This window comes from Tiliqua scincoides, chromosome 2 (assembly GCF_035046505.1).
Source record: "Tiliqua scincoides isolate rTilSci1 chromosome 2, rTilSci1.hap2, whole genome shotgun sequence".
Taxonomy (NCBI): Eukaryota; Metazoa; Chordata; class Lepidosauria; order Squamata; family Scincidae; genus Tiliqua; species Tiliqua scincoides.
Genome location: NC_089822.1, coordinates 115,347,648 through 115,363,844, shown reverse-complemented (window position 1 = coordinate 115,363,844; position 16,197 = coordinate 115,347,648). Strand labels below are relative to the sequence as shown.

General features: G+C 44.6%; 1 protein-coding gene across 2 annotated transcripts in view; it reads right to left on the bottom strand.

Moving 5' to 3' along the window:
* Nucleotides 1-16,197, bottom strand: part of L1CAM (L1 cell adhesion molecule) — a 116,510-nt gene that overhangs the window by 23,655 nt on the left and 76,658 nt on the right. For both annotated transcript variants that reach the window (XM_066613299.1, XM_066613300.1), the window contains exons 21-22: nucleotides 10,921-11,106; nucleotides 474-596 (exon numbers count right to left, since the gene is read on the bottom strand). In XM_066613299.1, the coding sequence (XP_066469396.1) occupies nucleotides 474-596; nucleotides 10,921-11,106 (309 nt within the window). The remainder of the gene's footprint in view (nucleotides 1-473; nucleotides 597-10,920; nucleotides 11,107-16,197) is intronic.

Below are 16,197 nucleotides of genomic sequence, written 5' to 3'. Positions count from 1 at the left end.
CCACTGCTGGATCTACTTTTTCAGGTCTGGTGGCAAGCCTTCTGCGGTTTTGGTGTGATGCCAGTGGTGCCACATGGTGTGCTGCCAGTGGCCATTTTGCAACAGTGGGACTCTGTTCTGTTGTCATATACCCATGTGCATAGCAGTCCAACCCTACCATTGGGCAATCTGCCTCTCTCTACTAGATGGGAAGAGTTAGTTCAGAATTGGCTCATTTCTTGTGGCCAAGATAAGCTCACACTGCTAAATATGTAGGCCTTTTAAGAGCTTGGCTCAGGCATGCATTCACAGGCTGACCATAGCCCTAGGCAAGTCTCCATCTTCTGACCTCAGTTCCGTCATGTGTAAAATTACAGCAACATCAACATCCTACCTTATGTGTGATGACAAATATGAGGAGGGAAGGTTGCCGTTGTGTCCCCTTAAGGGAACACAACCTTAAGAAGGGCACCATCCTACCCTTTTGCTCTTACCAGTTTTGCTCATAACATGGACTGCGAACTCCACATCCCGCTGGTTTGGAGGCTGGGACCAGATGATGGTGGTAAAGTTCTCCCCAGTCTCACTCAGACTGATGTTCACAAAAGACAGGTTCACTGGGCATAGAGGCGGGGAGAGGGAATTTATTAACACTTTAATGCCTTCATTCAAGAGACTTACAATGCAAAGTGCAACCGGAGGAACTACTGAAGGTCCTCCTTAAAGAACAGCAACATATTCAGGGTGGCACGATATGCTTGGTGACATTATGACTCCAAAGACTTTCTGCCTGCATCCTAGTAAGGGCATCTGAGCCCTCTCCCATGTGCTCCTCAATGCTGCCCATCAAGCAGAGAAGCACTACATGAACCACTGCTGCTTGCTGCTGAAGCCATCACACTAGCCTTGGGAAACGCAAGTCTCCTGGACCCTGCGCAGTTTTCCCTGACCTTCTTCCTTGTGGCAGCCCTTCTCAACTTGATCAACCACTGCCCTTCCCACCTCTGAAACAATGTCTTTACCTGCTGGAAAAATGTGCCTGCAGAGCTCTGTTCAGCACCCCTTCTCCATGAAGTGCACTGGTTCAAAACTTTGCCATGTGGTGTCAGTTCCTCCCTGACTTGTTCTCAGGCTCTGCCACATCCATTCTTGCCAGCTCTGGCACCTCCTCTGCCTGGCCCTTTCAGTTTTCTTCAGTTTGACATCCCAACTATGAATTTGCCTCAAGCAGTTTATGTCTGTTGTTCATCTGTTTTGCTGCTCTAGGTGAATTAACATCCCCCCCCCCCATATCACAATGTCTGTGAAGCAGTATAGCAACAGCTTATCTCTCACATCTTCCTCCAAAGAGCTCAGGGTGGTGGGCATGATTCTTCCCCCACTGTTATCTTAAGAACAACCCTGTGAGGGGGTCAGGCTGAGAGACATTTATTTATTTAAAGAATTTATAACCCGCTTTCCGTATCAGAGATGTGCCCAAACCAGCAAACATAAGAAAGTATTAAAAATCAAATCAATAAAACAGTCCCATGAACAAAAAGACAGTAACCTTTGTAGAAGCAGCAGAACAACACTTCATTATAAAAAAAAATTAAACCAAACAAAACAGCTTAACTGCAGAAATCAAAAGGCCTGTTGGAATAAAAACCTTAGTAAAAAGCAGCAGAACACCAGCAGAGAAGGAGAAAATTGCATTTCCCTTGGCAGGGAGTTCCATAGGATGAGTGCCACCATCAAGAAGGCCCTTTCGCGCGCCACCACCATCGGACCTCCAAGAATAGTGCGCAGGAGGACCTCCTCTGAAGAATGCAGGAGACAGGCAGTTCTACATGATGTGACAGGGACTATCTTCTCACGTTCATTGTTAAAGTCTGTCACTTGTTCCTGCTCTGGGCAACTAATGGAGACTGGTTGGAGATCCAATGAAGATCAGCAGACTTTCAGCTGTCCCCTGAAATGCAAGACATAGCACCCATCCCACACATTTCTACGCTGCCTTGGTATGCCTCCTTAATAAGTGCAGGCAACAGCTCCCTTTCCAAGATATTAACACAACTGAAGCTGGCACCCCTGGAAACCTGGCATCCCAGGTGAATGGTCAGTTTGCCTCTAAGTTAGACTGGCCCTGTATGAATTGGACACATCTGCCTGACCCTCTCCTTTGGGAAGATCAACCCAGGCTGTGCTGCTTGCCTCATGACTAGAGGCTTTGATCCTGCAGGGGGGATCCTTCCACAGGAGAGCAGTAAAAAGTAATGTAGGTGCTAACTTCCATGAGCTATAAATGTACTTCATCTCAGACTGAGATCTGCAACATCTTCCAGCATGTTGTTGGCATCCTTCAGTCTCAAAAGACTATGGTGTCACGCTCTGAATGGTGGTTCTGGAACAGAGTGTCCTCTCCAGAGCGCGAAGCCTGGGTAAAGTAGGTATGGAGGATAGGCTGTTACCCATGCAGCAAATCCCCCCTCTCCACGTCGCTGAAATGGTCCAATGGAAAGGCAGAGGCCAATACGGTTGGTTCCAGCGACGTCGCAGGAGTTGCCAGAACGTGACTGTGTTCAGCCATGAACTGCCTCAGGGATTTTGCCTCGAGGTTGACTCCTGAAGCCTTTTCCATAACTGGATGTAGCCACAAGGCAGTGGAGGTTTGGGATCAGAGTTTTCCTTCTCTCAGATGAGCTGCCTTCCCAGGCTAATGAGTCCCATCTAGCCGGTGGCTGTTTAGTCGCCTCTTACGACAAGTACAGCCAAACTGAGGGCCTATTCTTATCCCCAGCCCCCAGGGATGCCTTCCAGCATATATATGCCTTCCAGCATATAGGCAAATAAACTATTCTCATGAGTGAAGGCAGTCATAAAAATTAATGCAAAAACCAGTCCTAAGTTTCTAGTCCTCGTAGTCATGATGAAAATACATTCTAAAACATGCAGATAATAGTAATTGTATCTGTATAATGTCCCACTCCATTTAGCACAACACAAAAAATAACACAATAAAACTGCATTAGGATCTATTTGAAACACATTTTTTAAAAGAAAGAAAAAGAAGAGAAGGGAAAAGACAGAATAAGGAGTGGAATGAACAAATATTTTAAAAGCACCTGGAGGACAGAATAGCCATCATGATAATTGTGATTGTGATTGTGTGTGTGTGTGTGTGAGAGTGAAAGAGAAGCTTAGATCTAGGGAGCAAGTTCCACACAGAAGCAATTCCCATTTTTATGCAACAGATGCCTAGAACTCTAGTCTTCACATAAGACACTCCCTGCTGGATCAGGCCAAGGGCCCATCTAGTCCAGCTTCCTGTATTACAGCTTTACAGTGGCCCACCTGATGCCTCAGGGAGCACAAAGACAACAAGATATATGTATCCTGTTGCTACTCCCTTGTATTTGCATTCAGAAAGAAACCTCTAAAACATGGATATACATATAGTAAAAATGTCTTTAACCTTGTCGTGTGGGAGTGTGGGTGCTCACTCCTCTGTGGTACCGCACCCAGCCACCAGAGACCCCGATGGGAAGTGGGGCATGAGCCGACCAGCCAGGCCTAGTGTCATGAGCTGGGGGCTCAGGGATCGAGCAGCGTGCTCACTGCCACGGACAGGGAGGCCCGGACGGAAGCAACCCCTCATCTTGCCTTTGCCTGACCCTACTGTGAAGGGATGCTAGGTGCCTCTCTGTTAGGGGGCCGGAGCTTCCTTCAGGGTATACACTACCCCGCCGGGAAGGGGAAAGAAGACCAGGCACCAAAGGAGTCCTCACCCAGGTGGCCCAGAGGTGGGAGAAAACTGCTGAGGAAGGAAGCAGCTAGGGGAACCAGACCAAGCTAAGGTAGCTAGCCCCTCCCAGGACCAGCCCCTCCCCACAATCAGCCCCACTCCAGGACTATTGGAGAAACTACAGCCCCAGGCAAGGCCTGACGGGTCCAACACCAGGGAGGGGCCAGCAGGGGAACCAGAAGGGGCAGCAGTCAAGCCACAGCCAGGAGCGGATGGCCCAATGAAACTCATGTTAAATGGATGTTGTGAGGGTCCTTGTAACAAGGACCCCATGAGGGTAAAGCTACACACCCAAAGAAATTGACTCTGCAAGGCAACTCAAAGGCCACTATGGTCCTTCCCCAGTTGGTAAATCTTTAACTTCCTGAAACCAAATCGTGAAGGCACTAGGACCCCTGCCATGGACGTGACAAACCTGTGATGGACTTTTCCATCCCCGTTAAAGATATGAAATCCCCTTTTAAAGATATGTAGGCCAAGTGCCATCACAACATCCTTGGGCAAGGAATTCCACAGGTTAATTGCATGCTGAGTAAAGAAATGCAAGTATTTCCTTTTGTCTGTTCTAACTCTCCTGCCACTCAAATTTAGTGGCTGTTCTCTAGTTTTGGTGTTGTGCGATAGCGAAAAGAACTTCCCTCTATCTATTTCCTGGTAGTATTTATATGTCTCGAACATGTCCTCCCTCAGGCACCTTCTTTCTAGACCAGGGGTGCCCAAACCCCAGCCCTGGGGCCACTTGCGGCCCTCAGGGCTCTCAATCTGGCCCACAGGGAGCCCCCAGTCTCCAATGAGCCTCTGGCCCGCTGGAGACTTGCTGGAGTCCGTTCTGGCCTGACGCAACTGCTCTCAGAGTGAGGGTGACTGTTCGACATGAGCTGTGGGACGAGGGTTCCCTCCACTGCTTACTGTTTCATATCTGTGATGCAGCAGTGGCAGCAAAGGAAAGGAAAGGCCTTTTATAGGCCTTAAGCTACTGCAAGACCTTCATTCATTCATACAAGTTCCATCTCTAATAAATTCATTTATGTAAATTTATTCAAATTTTAAATGTAAATTAATTCTTTTTTTGCCTGGCCCCTGACACAGTGTCAGAGAGGATGTAGCTCTCCTGCCAAAATGTTTGGACACCCCTGTTCTAGATCAAAGAGCCCCAAACACTGCAGCCTTTCCTTGTAAGAGAGATGTTGCAGTTCACTAATCATTTTGGTCTCTCTCCTTTGTACCTTTTCCAGTTCCACATTGTTTTGAGATGTGGCAACCAGAACTGGACACAGTACCAATCAATTTATCCAATGGCATAATACTATTGACAGTTTTATTTGATCCCTTTTATAATGATCCCAAGCATCCCTTTTTTAATGATCCCATGCACTGGGTTGACACTTTCATTGAGCTTTCCACCAGCTCCCAAAGATTCCTCTTCGAAACCATCACAGACAACTCAGAACCCATCAGCGTATATGTGAAATGTTGATTTCTTGCTCCAATGTGCATTGCTTTACATTTACTTATATTTAAGCTCATCTGCCATTCTGCTACCCATTCCACTACTTTGGATCTTTTCACAATCTGGAGATCTGGAGCTTTTCACAATCACTTCTGGACTTCACCACTGAGAAAAGCTCATCCACAAACATGGCTACCTCACTGGTGTAATATTAGCTATCTTCTAGTCCTCTGGCACAGTGGTCATGTTAAGGGTCAAGTTGCATATTTTAATCAGAAGATCAGCAACTTCATTTTCCTTAAGAATTCTTGAGCAGATGCCATCTGGGCCCAGTGACTTATTGATCTTTAATTTGTCCCCTTCTGTTATGAAATGTCTTCTCTTTGAACCTCTATTTGACTTACAGCACAATTCTATGCATGTCTACTGAGAAGTAAATCCTTTCAAGTTCAATAGGACTCACTTCTATCTGAGTGCATATAGACTGTAGCCTTAATTCTTTAGTCAGATGGAGCTGTTCAGCTCAGCTGTTCAGTATCTGCCCAAGCTCTTCTGCCATGAAGACAGAGCTCATTTTATTTTTTTATTTTTTTTTTGGCAATCTCTAAGTTCCCTTTTATATCCCCTTCCCCCCAACACTGTCCAGCAGGCCAGCTGCTTCTCTGGCAGGTTTCCTGCTTCTAACATATTTGAAAAGATTTTATTATTCCCCTTAGTGTTGCTGGCCATATGCTCCTCACAGTCTTTCTTGGCATCCTGTATTGTCTTTTCACATTTCTTTTGCCAGACTTCATGTTCCTTTTTATTTTCCTCATAAGAGCAAGACTTCCATTTACAGAAGTAAGCTTCTTTACAGCCTCCTTTACAGCCTCTCTAACATTAGCCTTGCTGGCATGCTCCTGGACTTAGAAGAGCTCTTCTTCCTTCAGGGTATATACTTCAACTAAAACGCTATTACTGTGGTTTTAAACAGCCTCCATGCACTCTGGAGAGATCTGAGTCTTTTTAACCTTCCCTCTAGCCTTCTTTCTAACTAGTCTCCTCATTTGTGGGAAGTCTGCTCTTTGAAAATCAATTATTTCTGTGTCAGACTTGCTTGGCAGTCTTCCCCCAACATGCACAAAGTAACAGATCACAGCTTGGTTACTGTTCCCCAATGGTCAGGTAACATTTACATCTTGAATCTAAGGTCTGCCTCCCTGCAGTTCCCTCTTTTGTCCTGAACAGAGCTGTGTTGCACAGGCCAAATCCCCACTTGACATCAGCCAGGACACCAGCAACACTATGAGCCTTGGCCCCTCCCCTAACCAGCAAGCTATGGTTTGTACTAAAGAGGAACATATTGAGTTGGTGTGTGTGAGAGGAGGAGAGAGCACATGAGCATGATGCTCATTCAAATAGCTATGAACCATGGTTTGTCATTATGTATGAACTGGAGCAGCCCTGGATCCTGTGTTCAAGGAACAATACAGGAATCATCATTGTCTCTCTGTAGCCCATACAGCTATGTCTCACCATAATTTCCAAAAGGCTTTTGTCTGGGATCAAGCTAAAATCCCTCCAGGGAATTTGAACTCATAGCATCATTGCAAAAAAAGGAAAAACAGGGTCAGATAGGAAGGGTGTAAACGGGCACTGAGGCCATTATGACAGTACTGTAAAACTTCTGCATGGACAATACCATTTCTATCTGTATGCAAAAGATCTGTGTAGAGGCCAATCTCTGAGGAAGGTAAACTAATGAAGGGCCCATTCCTATCCAACTTGCCAGCATTAATGCAACCATGCTGCCGTCCCAAGGTAAGGGAACAAATGTTCCCTTATCTTGAGAAGGCATCTCCCCACTGCAGGATGCAGTGCATGCCCTGTTGGCATGGCTGCATCAATGCAATTAATAGAATTGGGCCCTATGTTCTCATTATTTCAATTGCCTTTTCTCTATATTCAGTGATGAGTTCTGCATAACCAAAAGGTCCTGATCTGTGACAGATCAGGAGAGAGATCTTGGGGTGGTGGTGGACAGGTTGATGAAAGTATCGACCCAATGTGTGGTGGCAGTGAAGAAGGCCAATTCTATGCTTGGGATCATTAGGAAGGGTATTGAGAACAAAACGGCTAGTATTATAATGCCGTTGTACAAATCTATGGTAAGGCCACACCTGGAGTATTATGTCCAGTTCTGGTCGCCGCATCTCAAAAAAGACATAGTGGAAATGGAAAAGGTGCAAAAGAGAGCGACTAAGATGATTACGGGGCTGGGGCACCTTCCTTATGAGGAAAGACTACGGCGTTTGGGCCTCTTCAGCCTAGAAAAGAGGTGCCTGAGGGGGGACATGATTGAGACATACAAAATTATGCAGGGGATGGACAGAGTGGATAGGGAGATGCTCTTTACACTCTCACATAATACCAGAACCAGGGGACATCCACTAAAATTGAGTGTTGGGCGGGTTAGGACAGACAAAAGAAAATATTTCTTTACTCAGCGTGTGGTCGGTCTGTGGAACTCCTTGCCACAGGATGTGGTGCTAGCGTCTAGCCTAGACGCCTTTAAAAGGGGATTGGACAAGTTTCTGGAGGAAAAATCCATTATGGGGTACAAGCCATGATGTGTATGCGCAACCTCCTGATTTTAGAAATGGGTTATGTCAGAATGCCAGATGCAAGGGAGGGCACCAGGATGAGGTCTCTTGTTATCTGGTGTGCTCCCTGGGGCATTTGGTGGGCCGCTGTGAGATACAGGAAGCTGGACTAGATGGGCCTATGGCCTGATCCAGTGGGGCTGTTCTTATGTTCACATTTATCAGGTCTTAAGAGAGTTGAAAGGAGCAGCAGTTACCCCACTGTGAAACCCCACTCCATTCTCCATATACCCAAGGATAATTCCCATATGAGAGACCATGAGCATTGCTTTCCATATTGAGGACCAGCACCTCTCAGTCAGTTCACATGGCATATGCTCTGGAATCCATGCAATGTTTTAAACACTCCCATAATCACAAAACAAGAAAGATAGCAAGGCTTCTATATTTGTTTCTGATGGTATGTGCTTCAATCAAAAAAGAAAAAAAAGGCACCAGCAACTTCAATGTCTCAAAACCAGAACCAGCTCTTCTTCAACATCAGCAGTTCCCAAACTCTTCAGCACCATGACCCACCTCAACCCCCATGGTAGGTCGCAAAGCGATACTCCCAGTAGTGCTATAATGCCTTATTGGGAAGCCTAAGAGACTTTTCTGGGTTGTGCTGGATCCACGACCCTCTCTACTGGCCTCTGCAGGTCTCAAAATGGCTTGCAGAAGTGACCAGAATTGACTTACAGTAAAACCAAACCAGATCATGTCAGGAGCACTGCACTGGGCCCAGTGACATAGGGTCAAAACCTATTGTAATTCACCAGTGGTTTACAACCCACAGTTTGGGAAACACTGCTGTATAATGTAACAGAAAATGTTTTTAGATCCATTGAGTTGCTTAGACATTTCTTGGTTGGTCCAAGGGCAGAGCTTGGCACAAGAGCTGTCTATTTAGCCAAGGTGTACAGCATTTTTTTTAAAAGGAAAAAAAGGGTGCCTCCTCCTTGCTTTTCTGGCAACTAGCTCAAAAGCAAAAAGCAACAATGGTCAGTTGGCAATACTCCCATCAGTCCCTGTTGTAGGATTGTGAGCCTCAAGCCCCCTTTCATTTGTGCAGGGAAGAATTTTTCACCTTCCTATCTTCAAGTAGGATTTGTTATTATGTCCAGCCTTGCAAATTCCAGCTAGCTCTAACCACAATTTGAGAGCAAACCAGAACATCAAACTGGAGTTAAACTCCCAGGCTCATCACCTGGCTCCTTTCCATATCTTTTTCTCCCTACAAACATTTCCTTTCATTGAGGAAAACTTTTGTTGGACTCAAAAAGTTCACTCTGTACCATTATTAAACAGGTGTTGTTTTTTGTTCTTCTATAGATTTTTCCAAATGAACCAACATAGCTACTTGTTGGTGATCCACTAGGACAGGGGTGCCCAAACCCAGGCCTGTGGGCCAAAACCAGTCTGCAGAAACCCAGGATCCGGTCCCCCGAAGACCCAAACCCCACAAAGACCCTCCGGCCCACAGCCACTTAAGCCTGAGCCCTACAGACCTTGGGCGCGAGTTTCCAGGCTCCTGCACAACCGACAGGGCTCTGCAGAGCTTGTGCGAGGTATTCACAGCTCTCACAAGAGGCCTGCAAATCACTACAGGGCTCTTGCGCGAGCTCTGCAGAACCTCCAGGTTGGGAGAGAGCATGGAAGCACCTTTGTGATCTGCAGGGCTCTTGCACGAGCTGTGCAGGTCACCTGAGAATCCTGAAGCTCAAGTGTAAGCTCTGCAGAACCCTGCAGGTCATGTGAGAGCTTGCCTGGAAGCTTCAGGGCACTCAGGGAACCACATGAATTTAAACTGCAGAGACCCACGGAAGAAGAACCATGTGGAGAGGCTGCTAGTGAAGAGACTGTGCTGCTGCTCCTATCACTGACCCTAGTACTGCTTTCCTCAGTCAGGTCTGTGAGGGAGGCTGGAGTTTGTGTGTGTATGAGCAGAAAGAGTGAGAGGAAACTTGCAAAAGCGCTGCTTTCCCCTTTTCCCTTCTCTTAGTTCCTGCCCCCCATTGCCCTTCTGTGCACCAGCATAGCTCCTCCTCCTCTCCCTTATTACTGGAAGTTTCAGCTGCCAGGTTAAAAAGCCCTGCTTCCGCTCCCCCCACTCCCAGAGCCTGTCCCTCCAAAAGCCCATCTTTATACCATGCTGCAGTGAAAGGAGAGATCAAAGGTGTGTGTGTGTGTGTGTGCGCGAGATCGGTGTGTGTGTATGTGTATGGGTGTTTGTGAAACCCAGGGATGTCTCTTGCAGGCTGCTTGTTGTGAGAAATTAACTTCTGCAGCTTTAAATAAGCCCTTTGGGGGTGGGGTGAGGATCTGTTTCAGAGTTTGCTTTATAGGTGACACTTAGAGATGTCTCTTGCAGCCTACTGCAGGTTCTGAGATAGTTCTGTGCATTTTAATAAGGTGTCTGGGGGTTTTGGTGCTTACTGAAATCCAGCAACATTGCTGGTTCTGAGGTACTTAGTTCTGTGTATTTTAATAAGCTGCCAGTGGTGTGTTTTGGTGCCTTGTGAAATCCAGCAACTCTGCTGGGCCTGAGGTACTTAGTTCTGTGTGTTTTAGGCTAACCACACCTAACCTAACATCCTAACCACATCCTAACCACACTTTCCTGAGAGTAAGCCCCATTGAACAAAATAGGACTTCCTTCTGAGTAGATCTGGTTAGGCTTGTGCCCTTAGTAAGGTGCGGGGGGGGGGGGGAATCCTGGACACTTTTTCCTGTAAACAGCTGGTTCTTAGTTCTATGCACTTCAGTAAAGTTAATTTTGCCCTCTGCTCTCCTCCTCCTTCCACCCCACCCACATATTGCATTCAATCAAACTCTCAGCAGATTTGTTCTTCATGTATGTATTTATTTATTTATGGTATCTGACTTGATACCATGTCAGATCTTCAATGCAGCCCTTGTGCTGAAAACTTTGGACATCCCTGCACTAGGATAAGAAGAACCCATTCCACTTAAAAGCAACTGTACTGTCTACTTTTCTTAAACAGGAAGTCATTATGATTCTTGCACAGACATTTTCTATCTAAAACTATTAGTTTAGGAGCAAATATTTGTGAGACTTCACTTACCTGACTCACGCATTGCATGCTCCTCCAGGACAAAGGACTCTCCTTGGCCCTCTGTAGTTTCTGCAGACAAGTAGAACTTGTAAGGCACTTGGTGGATCAGGTCACTGAGGTTGACTCTGAACTGGTCGGGTGGGATGCTGATGCTGCCGATGAGACCTACTTCTGTCACGTTGACTGTCTGATTGACTAGACACAAAAGGGCAGAAGGGTGGGAATTAAAGATTACAGACCTTGGTATAATCAAGTAGGCAATATTCAGCCACTTGGAGCAGTCTTGAAGGAACTGCATAACCAGAACTGCATTCACAGGGAGAGTTTTCAAATATTTAAAATGATCTCAGAAAACAGAAAGGGGACAGGTCTCCACAACATCAATCCAGAAAAGGGAAAAAAGCACAAGGCTGGATCCAGCCAAAGTTAATGCCTTTGAATCCCATTGATTTCAGTGGAGGTGTTAACCCTCCACAGCCATTAAATATTTACCACTGAAATCAATGGAACTTAAGGCAAAACTGCACATTACAAATAAATACATCAGCACACTAACAGTCCAATATGTTATGTGTCCTCCCTAATCAAGCCTCAGAAAGAAGGCGAAACATGATATAAACGTTTACAGAGACAGGTCTGTTGCATTCACATTTTACATGTTTAGGGGTAACTAAAAAAATCTTAGGTATATTAAATAAAATCAAACCTTTATTGGCATAGACCAACCATTTTCAACCACTGTGCCGTGGCACACTGGTGTGCCATGAGTGGTCCACAGGTGTGCCACAGGAATTTGGGAGAAGGTCATTTATTAGTAAGGCCAATAAGGGATGTGAGCCCCTCACTGGCAGTATGGTGTGCCTTGTCAATTGCCAAAAACATGATGGTGTGCCTTGACAATTTTAGTGCTTTGTAAGTGTGCCTTGAGATGAAAAAGGTTGAAAACCAATGGCACAGATGATAAAACCCAAATATTAGTCCTAAAAAATATCCATGTCATGCATGGATTATACTCAGCTTCTAGAGACAATTCCTATATAGATATATTAAAGATACTCAGCCATGATAGTTGATACAACCTCATTCCTGCTGGTTAATAACTGTCTGACGATATCAATTTCAATCCATTAAGTGACACAAGAAGAGGGCGTAAGTAATGACTCCGTAAATCACAGACACAATTTAGTAAAATATGAGAGAGTGTCTCAAAGGAACCTGAGCCACAACAACATGCTTTAGATTGTTGAGCACTGAACCTGGCTTTCCTCTCATTGAAGGGGAAAGAACTAAATCTAGCTAGGAAAACACTCTATGTTCTTATGAATTCGTTATGATAGTTAAATAATTACTACCGAAATCAGCCGCCCAAGTTAATCTGAAGTGAAGCGGAGAACAAGATTTTTTGGCTTTAGCTAGAAGCTCTTGTTTTTCAATAAGCATGGCACCATACCCAGCAAATCCAAGGAAAGCCCTAAGGATAAGACTTTCTTACTGAGTAAAGTCAATCCTTGCGGGTGAAAGGAGTCTTCTAGAATATTTTTCAGTAGAAGGTCCTTTGCAGTGGCACAGCCAATTCTGAACCAGTGTTTGAAGAAGCGGAGCCAAGCTAAAGAATCTCCTTTGTGTGGCCCAGCTTCCAGACATAAAACAGTGTAAAGTACACATCAGAGTACTGTAAAGATTTTATAAAGAAAGAGAGACTGAATCCTCTCAACCAACATGCAGTATGCAGAGATCCAAATGGAGATGCCATATAGGAGCTGTGCCACTAAGCACTGCAGATAAAAAAGAATTTCCCCAAGTGTAAAAAAATTGACTAATTGCTTGAGCTGTTACACTACTTTTTTGAATCACTGATTGTTGGTGTGCTGTCCACAAATGCCTAAAATGAAATAAAACTCCTAGATAATTAAAAGTTTTCATTTGTTGGATGGAATGACCTTCAAAGCTCCATGTTGTCAGTTTCCAGGAACGACCAAAGACTACTAATTTCAATTTATCCAAGTTAAGGGCCAGCTTGTTTTGATCAAAGTATTTTAGATATGTCAAGATTAGCTGCTTTAAACCAATTTTTGTGCGTGCTAATAAAAGCATATTATCCGCAGATAATAGTAGAGGCAGGACTAATTGACCAGTTTTGGGTGGATGAACTTCTACCGTGCGTTAATAAGGGAGCTAGATAATTTAAAAACAGATTGAAAAGGGTCAACACGCAGCCTTGCTTAACACCTTTGTTCACCATTACTATGTCCATCAAGGTCCCATTAGAAGATAGCCTAATCTGACGGGAGGCGTCTGTGTAGAGACTCCTAATTAAGAAAAATAATCTTGTATCCAAGTCCAAGGTTCCCAGTTTGGACCACAAAAGATCTCTACTGATTAAATCAAAAGCCCCCCTTAAATCCAAAAAGGCAGCGTATAATGCAGAATTATAGTGGGCTGTATACTTCGCTATCAAGTGTGAAAGGACAGTGCAATTATCAAGAGTAGATTGCCCAGACCTGCAGCCAGATTGTTCAGGGCCCAATATGTCATTCTCATATAACCAAGAAAGCAGTTTCTGGTGAAGATGCATGGCATACATTTTCTCTGGAAATGAAAGTAAACTGATCAGCCGGTAACTGTTTGGGGTGTTTTTATCACCGTTTTGAAGATAAGAATTAATGTTGATTTCTTCCAGGCATTGAGTATTTTGCCAGAGCTGTCAACCACGATAAAAAGATTGGCAAGAGCGGGAGCCCAACAATCAGCCCTTATAAATTCAGGTAGGATAGAATCAGGGCCTGCTGCCTTCTTGGGCTTAAGTTGGGCTATTGACTCCAGAATTTCAGTAGAGGAAACCGGGGGCCAATCTGGCACATTATCTAAGCTCTTCTGAATTCTATGCTGCAAAACTTGTTGCTCTTCAAAGTATAGTGACCTATAACGTTAAGTGTGACATTAACACCCATGTTAAGGGTGAAATAGGGGGTGTGCTTGAGGAAGATTGGCGGAAAAAGCCTCCAGCCACTTCCCAGAATTTTTTGTTATTATGGTCAATAATAGCTCTACGCATAGCAATCCACCTAGCAAAATTTAGTTTCTGCTGCGCTCAGGTGACCACTGCACGTAGCTGCTGTTGTAACTCAAGATACCTAGCTAATAAATCCTTACCCCGTTTCCCTAAATTCCTGATAAACTCTATGAACCTCCATTTTCAGAGGGTATATCGTGTTATTTAAAGAATTTGGTAAAGCTAGGGTTGATTTGGTGTTCTTGATAATCTTTGCACCCCTTAGAGAAGTTAACAGCTTGTCAACAGTTCATAATTGTAGACCAAATCGCACAGTTCATAATTGTAGACCTGGGGCCACTCGCGACCCTCGAGGACTCCCAATCTGTGATGTGGTAGCAGCAGCAGCAAAGGAAAGGCCAGCCTTGCTTTGTGCAAGGCCTTTTATAGGCCTTGAGCTATTGCAAGACTTTCATTCATTCATATAAGTTCATCTTTAATATATTCATTTATGTAAATTTATGTAAATTTATTCAAATTCTAAATGTAAATTAATTATTTTTTTCCCCTGGCCCCCCGAAACAGTGTCAGAGAGATGATATGGCCCTCCTGCCAAAAACTATGGACACCCCTGAATTAGATTAACAAGACTGCCAAATGGTCTTCCTTTAGTGCGGGATTTGGAGTGCAATCCTAACCAACTTTCCAGCACTGGCATAGCTGTCCCAGTGGAGCATGTGCTGCATCCTGCAGTCAGGGGGTAGTCATGGAGGCCTCCTCAAGGTAAGGCAATATTTGTTCCCTTACCTCGGAGTTGCATTGCTCTTATGTCAGTGCTGGAAAGTTGGTTAGAATTGTGGCCTTAGATGCCAGGAGCTCAAATACTGAATAGCCCTCAAACGTAATAGGAGAGGGCATCCAAGTCTCCTGCACACAAATTATGTCATTTTCCCTAATCATTTTAAGGAAGTCACTGTCCTTTAACTTAGTCACCCACCCTGCTATATTTCAGGAGAGTAACTTAACTAGCCTTTTGGCACGTGTATAATCAGTCGAAATTTGGCATCAGTTTGAATTGATATCTAAAGAGGGAGTTTCTATCTCCAAATGCATACATGCCTGTTGGTCATCATAAAATGGGACAGAATGTTCAAGAAGGTCTGCTTTAACATCAGCTAAGTCAGGGGTGTAAAACTCGTTTTATACAGCAGGCTGAATAGCATTCAAGATGCCTGCTGAGCACCGGAGATGACGTCATTCAGTAGGAAGTGATGTCATTAAACAGTCATAACCAGAAATAAGCAGGTTTTTCTCACTTAGGAACTCATTAGCTGCAAAAAAGAGAAAATATGCAAATCTTGATCATATTTCAAGATAAGGGAGAGCCCAATTATCATGCAGGCTGCCCTTTCACCTCAGCACTGCTCAGCAGCGAAGAGCTCAAGGGCCAGATGAAAAGTTTCAGTGGGCCACATCTGGCCACTGGGCCTTATGTTTGACACCGGAGCTAAGCAGTCAATGATTTTTTGCCATCCTTCCTGAGGTAAGTCCTTGATGGTTTGCATGACCTTCTGGTCAATCACGAGCTCATCAGACTCCAGTTGGTCCAGTAGTGAGGTGATACATGATTCTTCATTTCATAGAATCATAGAGTTGGAAGGGTCCTAAAAGAGTTTGTTGATTCTTCATTGGATACAGTGCCACTTGTTGCAATGATTGTTACTTCAGCATCTCCTTCCGGCATAACAGCAGGTCTGGGGTGTAGAAGTTGGAGTTGTTCTGATAAATCTTCCTGAGCGTGCTTGTTTGGTTGAAGGAGATCTGTAAAAACTGTAAAATCCATCCTGGACGTTCTGGTATTGGTTAAGGGATGTTGCAGATTAGAAGATTCTTTGGACAGTCTTTCCTCTTCCGACCTCATCACATCGATATTCTTAAGCAATTCTTCTTTAACTTTCTCCAGTACATTAACAACCCTCTGTTGTTCAGGGCAAAGAAGTTTTTTTGTAGCTGTTTGTTAATAATTTCCTCCTCCTCCAGGTCGGGATTTAACAAGAAAGCTTCAATAGAATCTTTAGGAGCTAATCCATTAGAGCAGTCAGAGGCTGGGTCGTTAGAGTTGGTTTTATTTACTGTCCCACCACCTGTCAGCTTCTTTAAGGGATTATTTTGTGAAGATTCACAGCTTGCCAGAGCATTTGGAGGAACAGAAGTAGTGTAGTTCCCGATCACCATATCAATAGGCCTATGAGCAGTCAGATCTGTGACATGAATCCAATTGTCTAAACTATTTC